The 16,181-nt window shown below is 43.6% G+C and overlaps 2 protein-coding genes across 5 annotated transcripts; one reads left to right on the top strand and one right to left on the bottom strand.

The window, feature by feature from the left end:
* The first annotated feature begins 197 nt into the window (after window positions 1–197).
* Window positions 198–8,626, top strand: LOC119294920 (DEAD-box ATP-dependent RNA helicase 16-like). Its single transcript, XM_037573212.1, has 15 exons — window positions 198–575; window positions 949–1,113; window positions 1,428–1,517; window positions 1,633–1,761; window positions 2,305–2,405; window positions 3,199–3,313; window positions 3,632–3,763; window positions 4,257–4,322; window positions 5,168–5,347; window positions 5,934–6,029; window positions 6,154–6,291; window positions 7,210–7,292; window positions 7,749–7,786; window positions 7,886–8,106; window positions 8,358–8,626. The coding sequence occupies exons 1-15, from the start codon at window positions 231–233 to the stop codon at window positions 8,433–8,435; spliced, it is 1,977 nt and encodes a 658-aa protein (XP_037429109.1). The 5' UTR covers window positions 198–230; the 3' UTR covers window positions 8,436–8,626.
* A 437-nt stretch (window positions 8,627–9,063) lies between these two features.
* LOC119294921 (transcription factor bHLH49-like) lies at window positions 9,064–12,825 on the bottom strand. 4 transcript variants are annotated; one of them, XM_037573216.1, is made up of 10 exons: window positions 12,804–12,825; window positions 10,992–11,192; window positions 10,773–10,882; window positions 10,498–10,689; window positions 10,339–10,404; window positions 10,191–10,259; window positions 9,996–10,067; window positions 9,747–9,917; window positions 9,574–9,661; window positions 9,064–9,480 (listed from the first exon to the last, which is right to left on the bottom strand). In XM_037573216.1, the coding sequence occupies exons 2-10, from the start codon at window positions 11,149–11,151 to the stop codon at window positions 9,458–9,460; spliced, it is 951 nt and encodes a 316-aa protein (XP_037429113.1). In that variant the 5' UTR covers window positions 11,152–11,192; window positions 12,804–12,825; the 3' UTR covers window positions 9,064–9,457. The 4 variants fall into 4 exon arrangements, with proteins under 4 accessions (XP_037429113.1, XP_037429110.1, XP_037429111.1 ...); XM_037573213.1 differs by lacking the exon at window positions 12,804–12,825 and adding an exon at window positions 12,315–12,690; XM_037573214.1 differs by lacking the exon at window positions 12,804–12,825 and adding an exon at window positions 11,999–12,204.
* Window positions 12,826–16,181: the final 3,356 nt, after the last annotated feature.

A 16,181-nucleotide genomic window follows, 5' to 3' on the forward strand; every position in this document is an offset into this window, starting at 1 on the left:
CATCTTTCTCTTTTGCGAGCAGCAATTTCGGCCGTCGATCTACCTCGGACGGCTTAGATAGCGCCAGTTCGCGAACTTGAGGGCCACGATCCGCGGGTCACATTCGTTGCCGGCGGCCCATGTGGCCCAGTATTTTCGCGGGCCATCCATTTTCCTCATAACTTCCAATGAAAAGGAACCTCCCTTAAACCCTAGCGGCAGCCGTTCGTTCGTTCCCCAGGAAGAAACCCATGGCGAAGAAGCAGAAGCAGCGCGGCTCGCTCCGGGGGGAGGAGCATGTAGCGGCGGCGGCGGTGCACGAGGACGCGCCGGCCGAGAACGCGGAGGAGGAGGCGGCTGCGCAGGAAGCAGGGGTCGCTGGAAGCGAGGTGGCGGAGGGGCGGAGCGCGGACGCTGCGAGTGGCGGCGTGGAGGAGGGGAAGGAGGAGGAGGCGGCGGCGGCCGCAGAGGAGGAGGAGGAGAGGGAGGTGACGTTTGATGAGCTGGGGCTGGACGAGCAGCTCAAGAGGGCCCTGAGGAAGAAGGGCTTGACCAAGACCACCCCGATCCAGCGAGAGGCCATCCCGCTCATCCTGGTGCGCGATTTCTGCCTTCCATCTTTACTAGTACAGTAGCTTTCATTGTCGCTCGTTTTGGTGGAGTTTAGTCAACAACTGGTTAAAAGTTAGTAAGCTCAGGAGCCAGAAATTTAGTAAGCTCTCATTGGAACAAGTTTTAGCCTGATAAATTAGCCAATTACAGTACTATTAGGATAGCCAGCCTGCTTGCTTTCTCTGGTGAATCTTGTGGGTTAGGCGCAGCGGCCTTCTGACACTTGTCAATGCAGACTGGACTGAATTAGAGTTGGGTTTAGTGAAGCTCTACTCATGATTGCGGTAGTCATTTTGTTCAAAATGCAACTGTTTGATTTGCCTGGTACTGAACGGCGGCCTAATGTTGTGATTCCAGGAAGGGAAGGATGTGGTCGCTAAGGCCAAGACCGGTTCTGGAAAGACCTTTGCCTACCTTCTCCCGCTGCTGCAAGAGCTGTTGAAGTTGTGCAAAGAAGGGCGTATCCGGAAATCTGCACCAAATGCCTTAATCCTGGTGCCAACTCGCGAGTTATGCCAGCAGGTACCCGACTTCTGTTTCTTCGCAAGATATTGTGTATGTGTATAGGCAGCTGCTGTAGAGTCGCTTATTGATTTATCTCTAGTTAATATTACGTCCTGATTCATGCACGATATTGTTCTTCTATTTGATGCTGGATGTAGTGACATTTTTTTGCCAATTCTTTGAATGTTAGACCTGCTAATTAGTACTTCAATGATTCATATTACAACCTACTAGTGTATTGCGCAAATAAACTTCTACTCATGTTAAATATTATGATATGACTAGTCATTGCCAAATATCTCACTGTTGCTTTTTTCTTCTTCTTGCTGTAGGTTTATAATGAGGCATCATCTCTCCTTGAGTTGTGTACATCCAAGTTGAAGATTGTTCAAGTGACCGCGAGCATGTCAGATAAGGATATTGTGAGACATTTTTGTCTTGTTTGAGTTCGACCGTTATTTTCTCCAAGTAGTATCAATTTTGTAGGGTTATATTTATTGGCACAGCTAACTTGCTTGTGCTTCTTGTTACCTGCAGAAACTTGCATTGTCTGGGCCCCCTAATATTCTTGTGACAACCCCAGCTTGTGTTGCAGCATGTATATCAAAGGGCATTGTCCAGGGATCATCTATTAAAGAGTCACTTTCAATGATGATTCTTGATGAGGTGCAATTTGTTTGCCTGTTTCAGTATTTATGTATAGTCTTGGAAAGATTTTATCCCAACAAGGAATGAACAAGTTTCTTATGGGTTTGAAATATCAAATTATGTTCTCTTCCCATATACAAAAGCATAACATAGCTGTCGAAGTTGTGGATCTATATTATTTTGCAAAATGGTATTCAGTGGTGTTGAATTTTCAGCTTCAAGTTAAAAATTGTTTAATTGAGTCGTTTACAGTATTAGTGCCTATGCTGCCTGAATGATACTGTCATGTGCCACTGCAAATATGGGGATTTGATTTATGGTAATGCGGAATTGAGAACATTTTCTATGCCAGTACCCAGTGTTGCTGTTTAAACTATACCATGTTTTAGAGTGGCGTGTTTCAAATATCTACTGTCATGACTTTTAACATGCTTATATTGGCAAATATATGTTACATTAAAGTGTTGTGTATCAAATTTCATACACCTGTCGTGATGTATCAGAATGCCTGGGAAATGTCCTTTTGAAGAAGTTACTAATCTCTTAATGGTTAGCTCCCAGGCTGACCTCCTTCTGTCCTATCGCTGCGAAGATGACTTGAAGGCACTTGTCCCACATATCCCAAGAAGTTGCCAATCCATCCTGATGTCTGCAACTTCAAGGTGAAATTTGGTTCTTCTTGCTTCTTTTTTCTGCAGTTACTCAAAACATCTTAATTCCGCAGTCTGCACTAGTAACAGCTCTAAGCATCTCGCTAGCATTTGAATCAAGTGAATGGAGCTGGCACTTCAGTTTCTGGATATTTAGCTGTTCCCTGAGTTACCTTGCTGATTCTCTTACTGGATGGTTGCTGCTTAACATGGTTTTCGGTGTTCCATTTCTTGATGTGATTTTGCTAGTAGCTTAATATATCTTTCCTTTGCTACTTATAAAGGTTGGAGTTGGTGGTGAGTTCACATGTGGGACCGACATGACAAATAAACAAGTACATTTCTACTCACATGTGGGGCTAGCAACCTTCCAAGGGGTATAAATAAACAAATATACTTTTACTCACATGTCAGATCCAATGCAAATAAACAAACACACTTGTGAGCACAACATTCTTGTAAAACACACAACAAATGTACCTCAAAATCATGCTCTTTGTTTTAGTTTCTATTCTGAACCAATTCTTCCATTCCCATTCTCTTGTGTTTCAAAATTGGAAATGTCGTCTCATTTTAATCTTAAAAAGGACCTACTATGAATGCTTAAGATTCTCTAACAACTGCAGCACGATCTTTCGTTATATTTTTGCTCCTCTTTTTAACCGCCAACCATGCAACAGCCAAGTTGGTGGTCCCCTGTGGGCGACATAGAACATTGCAAACTAAAGTAGTTTCAATATAGTTAACCTTTACTTCTGTTTGGGGTTTGTATGATTTGTCTAATATCAAAATTTATTTGTTGCAGCCCTGATATCGACAAACTAACAAAGCTACTTCTGCACAACCCTTTTGTTTTAACTCTTACCGAGGTTGGTCATGCAAAGGATGACGTGGTCCCTAGAAATGTGCAACAATTTTGGGTAAGTATCTTCTGCTTTCCTTTCACATTACATCCATACGCTTGTTGATCTCATTGTTTGTACAATATCACTTTAGTAGACTCCAGCGGATATTGTATACTCCCTCTGTCCCAAAATAAGTGTCTCAACTTTGTACTAACTTAAGTACAATTTTGTACTAGAGTACAAGTTAGTATGGTTCCCTGTCCATAGCCCTTTTTTGGGACCATTCTTAAATAATGACTTTGTCTATTTACAGTTCTTGTGCTGATTTTCTGTAGCTTTAATGTTTTTGTTTCAATACCATAGATTAAGTTACTCCCAATCTTTTGCCCACAGATTTCATGCAGTGCTAAGGATAAGATGCTTTATATCCTTTCCCTTCTGAAGTTAGAGCTTATTCAAAAGAAAGTTCTAATATTTGTGAACTCAATTGACAATGCATTCAGATTAAGATTGTTCCTGGAAAAGGTAAATTGGTACTGCTATTTGCTTCTAGTAGTGATATGATTTGGATCTGTAACTTGTTATCCGCGCTGCTCTTTTCTTGCATAGTTTCATTTGATAAGAGTTATGGATTATCATCTGGCATTTGGACATAAATGAAACTTGAAAATTTAGATCAATTCTAGTCCAAAAATATTTAATGGGACAGTAATTGAACTGCTACCGTTTGGACATTGAGTATGTGAGCACCAACAGATGAATATGAATCTATCACTAAGGAGAAGTTCTGTCAAATCTGCAGTATGAAGTTCTGTCAAATCTTTTTTATTGCCATTTGAGAGATGTTATGGCATTCTTCTTAACAACTGTTCCTTCCAGGAGCATGCTCCCCACTTCATTCCTTTCGTAATAGAATACTTTGGTCCTTGCTAGTTTCTCTATTCCTGTTTCTATTTTTAGATATATATGGTTGTTTATAAATTAACTAACATTTGAGGAATATGCTGTACTTTTACAGTTTGCGATAAGATCTGCAGTGTTGAATGCTGAGTTGCCACAAAATTCTCGCCTACATATTATTGAGGTAGTGCTTCTCTAGAGCCTGCCTTTTGTGTGTGTGTGTGTGTGTGTGTAGATAATTGATCTTAAATTGTATTATCTTGTGTTCCCATGTTTTATCTTGTAATGAATGATATTAGTTTTCTTCCCTCCAATTGTTTACCAGTTAAGCTAATTAACTTTCTTGGGTTTCAGTAGATTGCTAATCAACATTTTTTACGAGGAGGCAGGCTTCATTTTATCCATACGTGTCAGAGGATTTCTAACAGTGTCGAAAATTATAAAGGGTGCTTACTGCCTTGTAAATAGGAAAAGGACAGACCCAGTGCATAGAAGCTCCCACACAAGGTGGGGTCTGGGGAGGGATTATAGGAACCTAGTCTTGCCCCTGCAAAGTGCAATGCAGAGAGGCTGGTTCGAACCCAGGACCTCTTGGCACAAGTGGGAGGACTTCACCACTGCGCCAGGCCTGCCCTCGCTTACTGCCTTGTAAATGTTTTATATAAAAAAAAAATATATATATACCCTTTGAATTTGGTATTGTGTCTACTTAGCATCTGCAACTAGAAAACTAGATATGCACCCCTTAAAACTCTAGTGTTGGTGTTTGTCCATGATGAGGGTGATGTAACCTGATTATACCTTTAGGTGCTGGCACATGGCGTGCAATTAGATCATTGCTGTTTATATCTGTTTCTATGTATTGCTAAGCCTTTATGCTGTCCGAAGTAAAATGATACAGAAGGCTGTCAGTAAAACTTTGATACGTGACTCGTGTGATTTCCCTGATAAGCTTAGATTGCTAGCTTTCAGTTAGAAGGTGGTTCTGAAATATGGGAACTCATTTAAGTAACTTTTTCTTTCTTTTAGGCTTTCAATGCTAGGCTATTCGATTACCTGATAGCAACAGATGACAATAAAACAAAGGAGGCGAAGCAAACCAACAAGGAAAGCAAAAAAGATTCAAAGGGGTCACGCAAACATTTGCAACAAACTTTAGATGCTGAATTCGGAGTCGTCAGAGGAATTGACTTCAAAAACGTTTTCACAGTAAGTATATCTTGGTCTACTCAAGCATATTGCCGAATTCAACCATGATGATTAGCGCTACCTAATTGGTTTTTATATGCTGTAAATACAAGTAAGACTAGTTGAACATATATGTAAATAACTGGTGGGCAGACTATCTGCTTTGTTTTAAGTGCACCAATATTTACTTTGGACCTGGTGGCAGCATCAGTGTAAACTTTGAATTCACCCAGCAACTAGTGCTCATTTTTTTTCTTTGGGGGAACTAGTGCCCAGTTTGATGTAACGAGGGACAACCAACAAATGTTCTCTCTTTAAAATAAAAGAAATAAGGATTTATTCAGCTTTTTGTGGTCAGCTTCACCAATGATTCTCTTTGCGAAGCTATATTTCACCTTTCTCTGGCTTATCTGCTAAACAAAAATAGAATATGTTTTAAGAAATCAATTTCCCAATATGCATTCGATTACGTGAGGAAGTTGAGTATAGTTGACATCTTCTGTATGTTCTTACAAGTTCGCGGTAAAGTCGTTCCTGTTATATAGTTCAATCTTGTAATTTCTGTAATAGGTTGCAGGACTGATCTTTTGCTCTAACCCTTCTTTAGGTAGTTAATTTTGACATGCCCCCGTATCCTGCTGGGTATATTCACAGAATAGGACGAACAGGGAGGGCAAATAAAACCGGTGCATCTATATCACTTGTAAGTTCCGTTTTTACATGGTTCAGTTCAGTCACATATATTATTGTCAGAAATTGCTAACATGCTTAGTAGACCCTGTGTGTTTGGTTATTTATTTCCTCTTCTTTTCATACTCTATTTGCAGGTTTCACCAGAGGAGGATTATGTTTTCGAAGAGATTGAACACATGTTGCAAGATGTTGAAAAAAAGGATACCAACTGCATTTTACCTTTCCCATTACTCACAAAAAATGCTGTCGAGTCCCTACGATATAGGGCTCAGGTACGGAGTGTATTTATCTTGAATGATCTGTACTTGATTTCTCCCAAATATATTCTTAATTGCTATACCTTGTAGTGCTAGAGTAATGTAAGTAGTGGTGCTAATAGTATGTGACTAGGGTAAGTTAGTCTCTCACAAGGTTTGCCAAAACAACCAATTAACCAGCTGATTGACCGGAACAGTGTAAATTCCCTTTTTATCCTTGGCAGGCTCATTAGCTCATAGCCATAAATGTACCTCTTTAGTAATACGTTCTTGCTGTGAAGATGTAGTATTATCATTACTTGTATTATGAACATTGAAATTTGGAAAGCTCGAAGCTGAGAATCGCAAACCAACGATCTGAGGGTTTGCTAAACGCTCGTTATGCATGGTTGCATGGACCTTTGGTCTCTACTCGATTTATTTATTAACTGTGATGAAAGGCTGAAAGTTAATTTGGTAATCACCCATCCTCCTATTCAGCTGCTGGCCGCCATGGATTTGTTGCAATTTATTTCCCTTATATTGCAACTAGTTGGATTTAGATACAAATCTCTCTTGCCCTATAAAGATACTGGGCTTGTAGGGTACTGATATCCCATTAAATATGAAAGATAACCCAGGTACCTCTAGTTTACCTGTCTTGGCCATATCCTGGTAAGGAAGTCTGTTTGTTTAGTAATGCAATGCCTTCTGTGGCTCTTACCTGTTAGATATGTTTTGTTAGCCAAGCTGTTTGGCAACAACAGTGTGGCTATTATTAAAACCATTTTGGTTTTATCTGTTCTGAACTGCTCTTGGTGCTAATTTTACATGTGTCCCATTCTGTTAACTTCTTTTAGCCACTCGCTTTCAACAGATAATGTTACTGAAATGTGTTCTATGTGCAATAACACTGATTTTGGTAGCTAATGTCAATTGATATTCCTTTTGCAGGATGTTGCTAGGAGTGTGACAAGCCGTGATATACAGGAAGCGCGTCGTCAAGACGTAAAGAATGAAATCCTCAATTCTGAGAAGTAAGAAAGTCCTTGTCCGTCAAGGAAATAGCCAAGTATTAGCAAAATGCACATTACATGATAATGAAATCACATAGGGAAAGGGAAATGCAGAAGTGCAGTCTTCCTTCCAGATTTTCTGAAAACGACATCCTAATATATTATTAGTTGCTCCATATCATTATCACTAGAGTCGACATGGATATATTTTATATTTTACTTTTTAGTATTGTAGTTCTTGACATATTTTGTTATAAACTAGTCAAACCTAGACAAGGTTTGACTTTTTGGAAAAACTAATACACCTTATATTTAGGAATGGAGGGAGTATCATGCACCAGCTATGTTCATGATACTATAAGGCATCAATATATAGTATTCACAATTCTTAATATTTCATGAAGAGAAACACCTTCATCCCCGTAGTCATTCTGCCTGTATTCCCTTCTAAACAGCAATGCCTTTGCTTCCTTGTAGGTTGAAAGCTCATTTTGAAGAGAATCCAACAGACCTCGGTTAGATATATCAATCTTCCCCAATCTTGTTCAGAAGAGCTGTGTTGGTATTTAAATCTTACAAGTGAATGATATGCTTAATCTTTCTACTCTTTTCAGATTTGCTCAAACATGATAAGTTGCTTACCAACAAATCAATTCCTGCTCACCTTCGGGATGTCCCTGAATACCTAATTGACCCCACAACGAAAGAAGCCAGCAATGCAGTCAAACTTTCGAGGGCTGCTATGGGTCTTGATAATCCCCGAAGGAAGAAAAGAATGGGATTCAGGAGTGGGTCAGGCAAAAGTAGCGATCCCCTCAGAACGTTCTCTGCCGAGGTACATTTATCCGTTCAATGGCCAAAACATTTTAGATTGAAAGACCACTGCAACTTGCAATGTCCTTGATACATTACGGTTCCGATCATACATGCATTCCTTACTGCTGAACTAGTCTCATTTTCAGTTGCTACATTTGTTGATTGATAACGAGATATCTCAACTGCATAGTTTACCAGATCCTATCTTTAATATTGATATGCTCCTGCACTATGCTTTGATGTATTCTGATTTTTCTTGGTTACTTGCAGGGCAAATCACGAAAACGAAGGGGAAAGGAAAGAGAAGGAGATGATAGAAGAAAGAGGAGGAAGAAGGCAGAAATCTAATGCTGCAAACAGTTCACTATCAATTTTGCTCGGTTTTATAGACTCATTGCCTTGTAACTTTGTAGCATCTCTAGAACGAAGACAAAGCTTAATGTGCAACATTGTACGTCAAATATTTTTTGGGAGTTTATGTTCTTTTGTCTAGGTATATTTTCTTTGGATGTTGCTAGTATCACACACTTCCTCTTCAATCCTCGTACGTATGAACCATTACCTGGAGTATTTCAAGAACAAAACCGAACAAGGAGTTATAATCAATCATTCTCTCCATCAATTCAGCTCACAGCTAAGCCACACTAGTTTCGCAACCAGTTCTGAACAGGTAGGAGATCACTTTCCAGTGGGAGATCAGTCAGTAGCATATAGGTGTATGGTGATTTTCTGATGGACGCTTCATGCGCAGGCACCACAAGTTCAAAAGGTACTCACAAGGTCACAAGGATTTCACCCTTAATATTTTTTTTAATCTTCAACATATTGTAGACACATTGAAAACAACATCAATCTCTTGCTCTTGCTCAAGAGATTATACAAATGCTCTTGACTGATGGCACTTTTTGTTCCTCAAACTTTCACTTACGGCATAATGAGTTTAAAGTGGAGGAACCATAAAATGTACAGAAAAGTCTGCTCTTGAATATCTCGTTGGTAATGCATGATTTCATGAAACTCTGAAACTCTTGACAAAAGTCACTTCACTACTTACGGCAATACTACTAATAAGCCAGTCTACTTAGTACGCTTAGGGCATCCACAATTGATCCCAAAAGCTTGTACTTAATGAATAACACAGGGTTCCTGCTTTCGACAAGCTAACGCAATAGAAATTTACGGTGGAATCAGCAGTTCTTGAGCCCAGCTGTACACGAGATCCTTCGATGCCATACCATAAACCATACGCTACGGGGTCGGGCAGCAAGGGGAGGAAACCGGTAACTAATGGTTAGGCATCCAGCTATACAAAACTTGATTCTGCAAGCGCTTTACGGTTCACAGAACAACTCCAGAGTCATACCAGCAACTCACTGTTCAATCTTCATGGGACCTGCAGAGTACAAGAGGAACATTTCTGTAAGTTTGATATACAATCACTATGATTAGGAAGCATGGCATTTTGAAAAGAGGGCATTGCATATACCAGCATTGTTGGTGCTGCTGTCCGCAGCCACAGCGGGGTTGAAGTTCATATGAGGAATGTTCTGAAGAGTCTCCCACATCTCAGGCATCTGGATTCGGGGTTCAGGTAAGTCCATTGCTATGGCTTCAGATGCTATATGTGATTGGCATGTATCAAAAATGGACTGAATTTACCTGGTTCATCATGGAGATGTCGTGAATTGTTCCGTGCAGAGCACCCGCTGGATTGGAAGCATTGCACATCATGTCTGGATGCATCATTCCTTGGTTGAAATGAGCAATGAGGGCGCTTGATCCTGGGTCAGCTCCATAGAAACCAAGGCGCCTGTCCTGAGAAAGCATCACCTACAAACAAGAATTGCGTTGAGCGGGCGGGTCTAGAAATCTTTGAAAATATTTAGGATGGTTGTACGGTGAATTTACTTGTTTGGATAGAATCTGCTCAATATCAAAGCCAAGCTCAGGGTTCACAGTTGCAAGTTTCATTGACAAGAACTGCAAGTTTGAAGTGGCATTAGAGCACATGATGATATTCCAACAAACGGCATAAATACTCGGAAATAACCCAATAACATCTGGACTAATAGACAAGCAGCAGCATGATATTCCAGGATGTACCTCAACTTGTCGTTGTAATGACTGCACGTAATTGATTATCTCATCAAGCATGACGGCTTTGCCAGTAATCTGTGAGAAGGAACATTGGTAAGGCGCGGAGTACAAGTTGGTCGCAGAGAAGTTCTTGCTCCACAAAGAAAAAAGTTACCTTATTACACCCTGGAACAAGATCCTGAAGAAGCTTCATTCTCTCACTTATCTTTTTCCTCCTCAGCTGCAAAGAGTTTCATCCAACTTCAAGCATGAGAACAGGAAGAACATAAAGTAAACTGAAATGGGATCTTGATGGTGCTAATCAGAAGCTTACTCTTTCCGCAAGGCTGTGGCTGTTAGTGGCTTGGCCTCGCTTTGCCCGGAAATGAACATAATTTTCTCTAGTGCCATCACCATCCGAAGAATCTTCCTTGCTTTGCGTTTTGGGCGAGATCTTCCTGTTGTCCCTCTCCGCCGAATTCCTTTCTGGCTGAGACGAAACCTTTGTTTGTTGATCACCCACATTCTAAACCCACAAATACAATACAGTTAGTCACCACATCTAGATTAGAACAAGAAGATGAGAGCATAACGAAAGCTCATTTGCACCTTGCTACTGGCTGATGGGTTTAGCAACGCAATGCACTCATCTGTTCCCTTCCTTTTCTTCATGCCACCACTATGCTCATCACTCATCTGGATGTTTTGGGAGAATGTACCTGCAAGAATTATCGACGTTTCCATCAACTACAGAATTGTCACCTTCAAAAGTATCGCGACAACTGCATGATAAGAACTAGTACTAACCAGCAGAAGATCTGTACATACCTGGTCTTTCTTCTAACTCCATGCCGTAAGCTTGAAACCCATACGCCGCGCTGTCGTACCCCATCTTTTGATGCATTGCTACAGAGCCCCAATTCCCCTCCAAGAATTCTTTGCCACTGTTTGCAGCAGGACCTTGATCAGATTGCTGGCCTGAATACATGTCCAACAGTCTAAAAACAACAAGAGCTCCTCCTTAGTTCCCTGTTGAGGATAGAAGACAAGGGGGAGAAGGCACATTAGCACTACCACTAGAGTGTCCCAACAGAGCACAGAAAGACAAATGCAGCTTGAACAGAGAGTGAAATTTCATAAAGTCTGCAAAACCCTTTTGCATCAAATGAACAACTCAACTGGTAATCCTCAACACAGAGGTGAAAAGCAACCGGTCCCTTGAAGAACCACCGGCACTATCCCTATCAATCAACGGACAAAAGAAAGCCGGAAGAAGGGATCCACCGTCCATGCAAAGGCCTGCTGCAGAACAACCTTGGGGAACAAACCAAATCTGCTGCACGCAGCCCAGGTTCCAGAAAGTGGGGCTTTAAACCCAGAGCAGAGCACAAAGGGAGAGGAGGAGGAGACACAGAGGATATAACCCCATCATTAGCAAAACAACATTCACTAACTTGGGCCCTTTGGAGCAAAGTCATGAGGATGTGGGTGTCTGCTCCTCCTAAAAGACTCGAAAACACCAAAGCTAATTGGAAACAGCAAAAGCCTAACCAATCTTCAAGAACTAGGCATGGAGAACATTACCAAGCATATGAAGCTTTAAAAGAACAGATACTAGTTTGGAAAGATAAAAAGAAGATGTTTCATGATGAAGAACTTCCCACACAAGTTAGGAACTGACCAACAGTACTTTTTGGCTGGGTGTGGCTTGGCACTAGCATCCAGGAAGATCAAAATAGCAGCACCTTGCATCTAATTAAAACTACCTACTTCGATGAACAAAAAGTAAAAAATCACAGCATTCCCAGGAGGAGGACACCACAAGACGAACCCACCTTCTCAGAGGATTTGATCGTCCCACAAAGTTTTCATCATCTAGGAAAGCGCAAGTAGGAAGGAGTCCCAACTCCCAAGTCGAAAAACCGAACGGAAGAGGCGAGGCTATTTGAATGCAATAGATAGATAGATGGATAGCTGGAGTAGGATCTGCGGGGAAATAACTAGGGCAGCGTTGAAGCCCTCCGAGACGGGGAGGAAGGAAAGCAACAAGCTTTGACCGCTCCGCCATGCCATGTATGGGGCGGCGTAAAGATCTTGAAAGGAACACATACTAAGATGTCCGGGCCGGTAAAAAAACTGGCTGGAAATTACCTGGACCCGGCGCCACCACACCAGCCCTCCTGGAGGCCATCAATCAATCCCCCCTGCCTGCGAACGGGAGAGCGGGAGGGAAATGCTGCTGGAACGATTCAAGAACGCGAGAGCGGCCTCATGATCTCTCTCTCTTCTTGAAAAAATTCGCGGTTTCTTCTCCTTGGCGCCGCGCCGGAGCTATGGATGGATCGCAATTTGACCGCGGGGTAAGAGGGGTGAAAGATTTGAAGGGCAGGGGAGGAAGAAGAGGGGGCTGCGCTGCTTAATAATAATAGGCGGTGTTTGTTACCCCCGCCTGCCTGCCGCCGAGGTGAAATGATTCCTTCTCGCTCTGCTCTGTTCTCTCTCTGGCAAAGGGCTGCTGGGTTGTTAACCACTTCAACTGCCCCCCTCCCCCTTCCCTCCTCCCTCCTTCCAACGTTTCTGAAACCTTGGCGTATGCAAACAGCTAATGAAAAGTAACCGCAGAGAGACTGGGGGTCGTACCAGGAGGAGTAGTTTACTGCTGGCCTCTGCTGCTTTGGTGTGCAGGAAGATTAGCTAGCTAGCTGCAGCTGTAGCGAGGGAAGGAGAAAATAAAGCTGGGAGGGGAGTAAAAAAATGGGACGCTGTTCTTCTAATCTCACCTGCCCGGCCTTGGGCGCCCCTCAATGCCATGTGGGCCCCAGCTCCTAACTACTACTGTGGGGGTAAGTTTTGAGAGGAGGAAAGAACAAGGGGTGCACCTACTGGCTACTGTACAGTTATTCCTCATTGATGGTTTATGTGACGCTGCTGAGCCAGCTGCGCTGAACTGCAGGTTTGAAATGGAACAAGGTTCCTCTTTGACCAAACGGCAACTCAGCAAGGGTAAAATGCCTATTAGAAAATATTTTTACATATGCAGCAGTGATATTTTCTGTTTAGACATGAGTTGGTTTTGTTCTTACACACTTGGTGATTAATATGTTTTTAAAAATGGCTCGGGGAGTAATTTGTTGGGTGAAGCAAGCAGCATTTGTACTTGGTAGAGTAGTAAATTATGAATGCTTTGGTTACAAGTGTGGGGGAGGGAGGGGAGGGGAAGGTACTTCTCTTGCACACCAAGCTTTGAATGAGGGCAGGGAGATCTCTTTCCAACTGACACGCAGTACTGCCACCTATTTGCACACTTGGCCTTTTTTCTCCCCTGCCAGCCCACCCACAGCCACCCCACCACCACTGTACTCCTACTACTACTCTCTCTCTCTCTCTCTCTCTACAAAGAAAAATAAGAAGTGTGGAATATGTAAGCAAAAACACAAGGAATCTTGTAATCTTTTCACCTTCTTGTCCTCTCTACAGTCTGAAATGCATGCAGTACTACCAGCTGGGTTTGTGGGGATATGGTCAAAGCCAGCACTGTGAGCCATCATCCTGCCACCGCTTGCTTAGGTGTCATATCCCATATCTTTCTTTTTCCTTTCTTCATTCATAGAACCAGCAGAAAACAAACAAAAAATTACTGACTTGTTCTTGGAGTATATTATCCTAACCTAGACGCCTACCAAATTTGCACGTCCCAATAAGAGAATCCGGCTGGGGCTTGTATCACATGTCGGTGTGGTTGGTTGGTTGGTTACATGCTGTTAATGATAATGGTTCGGCCCCAGTTGTTGCCTGTTTTAATATAGGAACATTAGCTGTTCCTGTTCCTCGGCTGCTCTTGCACAGAGAGAGAGAGAGATGTGTGTGTAGTGTTCGTTGGATTTTGAGTGGGAGTGTGTCCTTGACGTGACCCCAGGAAGTGATCATTCAACTGAAATAGTGTGTCTAATCCAACCTTTTCTTATGATGAAGATCTGGGAGCAGGAGGAGTAGTCATAGTCTACTTCACGCGCACCAAGTGTGCTACTGTGCTAGGTCTAGTGACATCACGCTCGTGTACTAGGTGGACCCGACGCCGTCTGTTCTTAAACCATTTTATGTCCATGGTGGACAATGCTACTACTTGATAGTACCACACATTTTGTCATCTACAATAGTATCACACTTGTCTAAGAGCAAATCCAACGCGCAGACTCAAACGGACGACGTTTTTATCCGTTTGGGTCAGCCTTCCGCTCGTCGTCCGCCCTGTTTTTCTTTTGAGTCAACAGTGCGCCCAACGGCCGCGGCCCATTTCACGTCCGCGCACAAATTTGAAAAAGGCCTGTGGCCATAGATCATGTCAGCGGACATGCCGTCGCCATGCTAGCTTTAAGAAACACCACAAAGTTCATGTTGGTGTACTTGCCAGCGGCCGGCACACATGCCAGCACAAAAAAGAGGTGGGAGTTGAGTACGACCACGCCATCACGGCTGTGGCCATGCCAGCACACTTGCCGACATACAAAAAAGGATGACGCTCGCCGCCATAGATCACTCGTCGTCGAACTTGAGCATGTCGGCCTGCATCTTCTCGAACCACTGGCTCTTCCTTTGCGACACGATGTTGAGATCCACCTTCACGATCTCCTCCCCCCGTCATCATGCTAGCGAGAGCCACCTCTTTTGTCTTGGACTTTGCATTGGCGGCCTCGATCTCTAGCATCTTGGCTTGCTTCTCTGCCTCCATGTCAAGCATCCTCGTTTGCTTCTCCGTCTCCATCTCAAGCATCCTCGTTTGCTTCTACGTCTCCATCTCAAGCCTTCTCCTTTGGATCTCCATGAATGCATTCATTTGCTTTTCCTTGTCTTGCCGGCGCTTCTCCTCCTTTGAGTCCTTCTTGGTCTTCATGCCATCCACGGTTGCGATCAAGGCGATCGACGCCGCATCCCGCTTGTCCTCCTTCTTGGAGTTGGATCTTCCCCTGCGGTCGTGCCTTCTCTCCCTCCTCAACCTCCTTCTCGGCTTTCTTCCCCCCACGCACCATGAGGGCGGCAAATTGCGGCTTGAACTTCTCCTCGTCTTTGATGACCCTCCAACAATGGGAGAGGTTGAAGGACTTGCCTTCGTGTTGCACCTTGAATGCCTTCAAAGATTGGAATGCCTGCAAATGAATTGCATGCAAGCATATTGCCAAATGGATATGGAAATGGGCATGCAAGCATAAACGGAATGACACAAAGAGGGGCGCTTGCTTGCATACCATGTCTTGCCGATGCCACTCATGGGGGCGTGCCTTGATGCTCACAAGAGTGGCAAAAAACTTGTTGCACTCTTGTTGGATTAGCTTCCATCGCTTCGAAGTGGACACCCACCCGCGTGCGCTTTGCATTTGGTACTGCGGAAACTTCTTGCGTTCATGGAACTCGCGATGGACACAAGTCCAAAAGGTTGATGCCTTTTGTTCTGCGCCTGTCTTGGGGTCTTGCCCAATGTCCCTCCAACACTCACAAAGGAGCTTGTCCTCGACCGCCGTGTATGCCTTCGTCCGCCAGCTCTTGCGCTTCGGCTTCACCCCGGCGGTTTGGTTGGCGAGCTCGTCCTCGAACAAAGGCTCCTCGTCGATGTCCAACTCATCCTCTTCCTTGAGGTCGTAGTCCTACGGAAACTCGTGGTCGAGCGGGAAGCCGTCCAGGTCCAGGCCGACCTGATCTTGCATGAAGGCGGCTTGCATGCCAGCTTGTTCGAAGGTCGATGGCGTGAACGGCCCTCGGCCGTCCTGGCTTTGTGTCTCATCGGGATCGTAGCCAGCCGCGGTGGCACCTCTAGCGGCCGCCGTACCACCCTCGAAGATGATGTTCTGCATGAAATAATCGTCGCCAGCCGCCGGCATTCTGTCGAACAGGTTGTGAGCGCAGGGGAGCATGTCGGCTGGCATCTCCCGCGGGCGTTTCCTCGCCCCACCGGATGACGAGCCACCGGCTACCGGTGTGGCGTTGAGGTTGATGGGCGCAGGCGCGGACGTGGAAGGCGCCACC

This window comes from Triticum dicoccoides, chromosome 4B (genome assembly GCF_002162155.2).
Source record: "Triticum dicoccoides isolate Atlit2015 ecotype Zavitan chromosome 4B, WEW_v2.0, whole genome shotgun sequence".
Classification (NCBI taxonomy): domain Eukaryota; kingdom Viridiplantae; phylum Streptophyta; class Magnoliopsida; order Poales; family Poaceae; genus Triticum; species Triticum dicoccoides.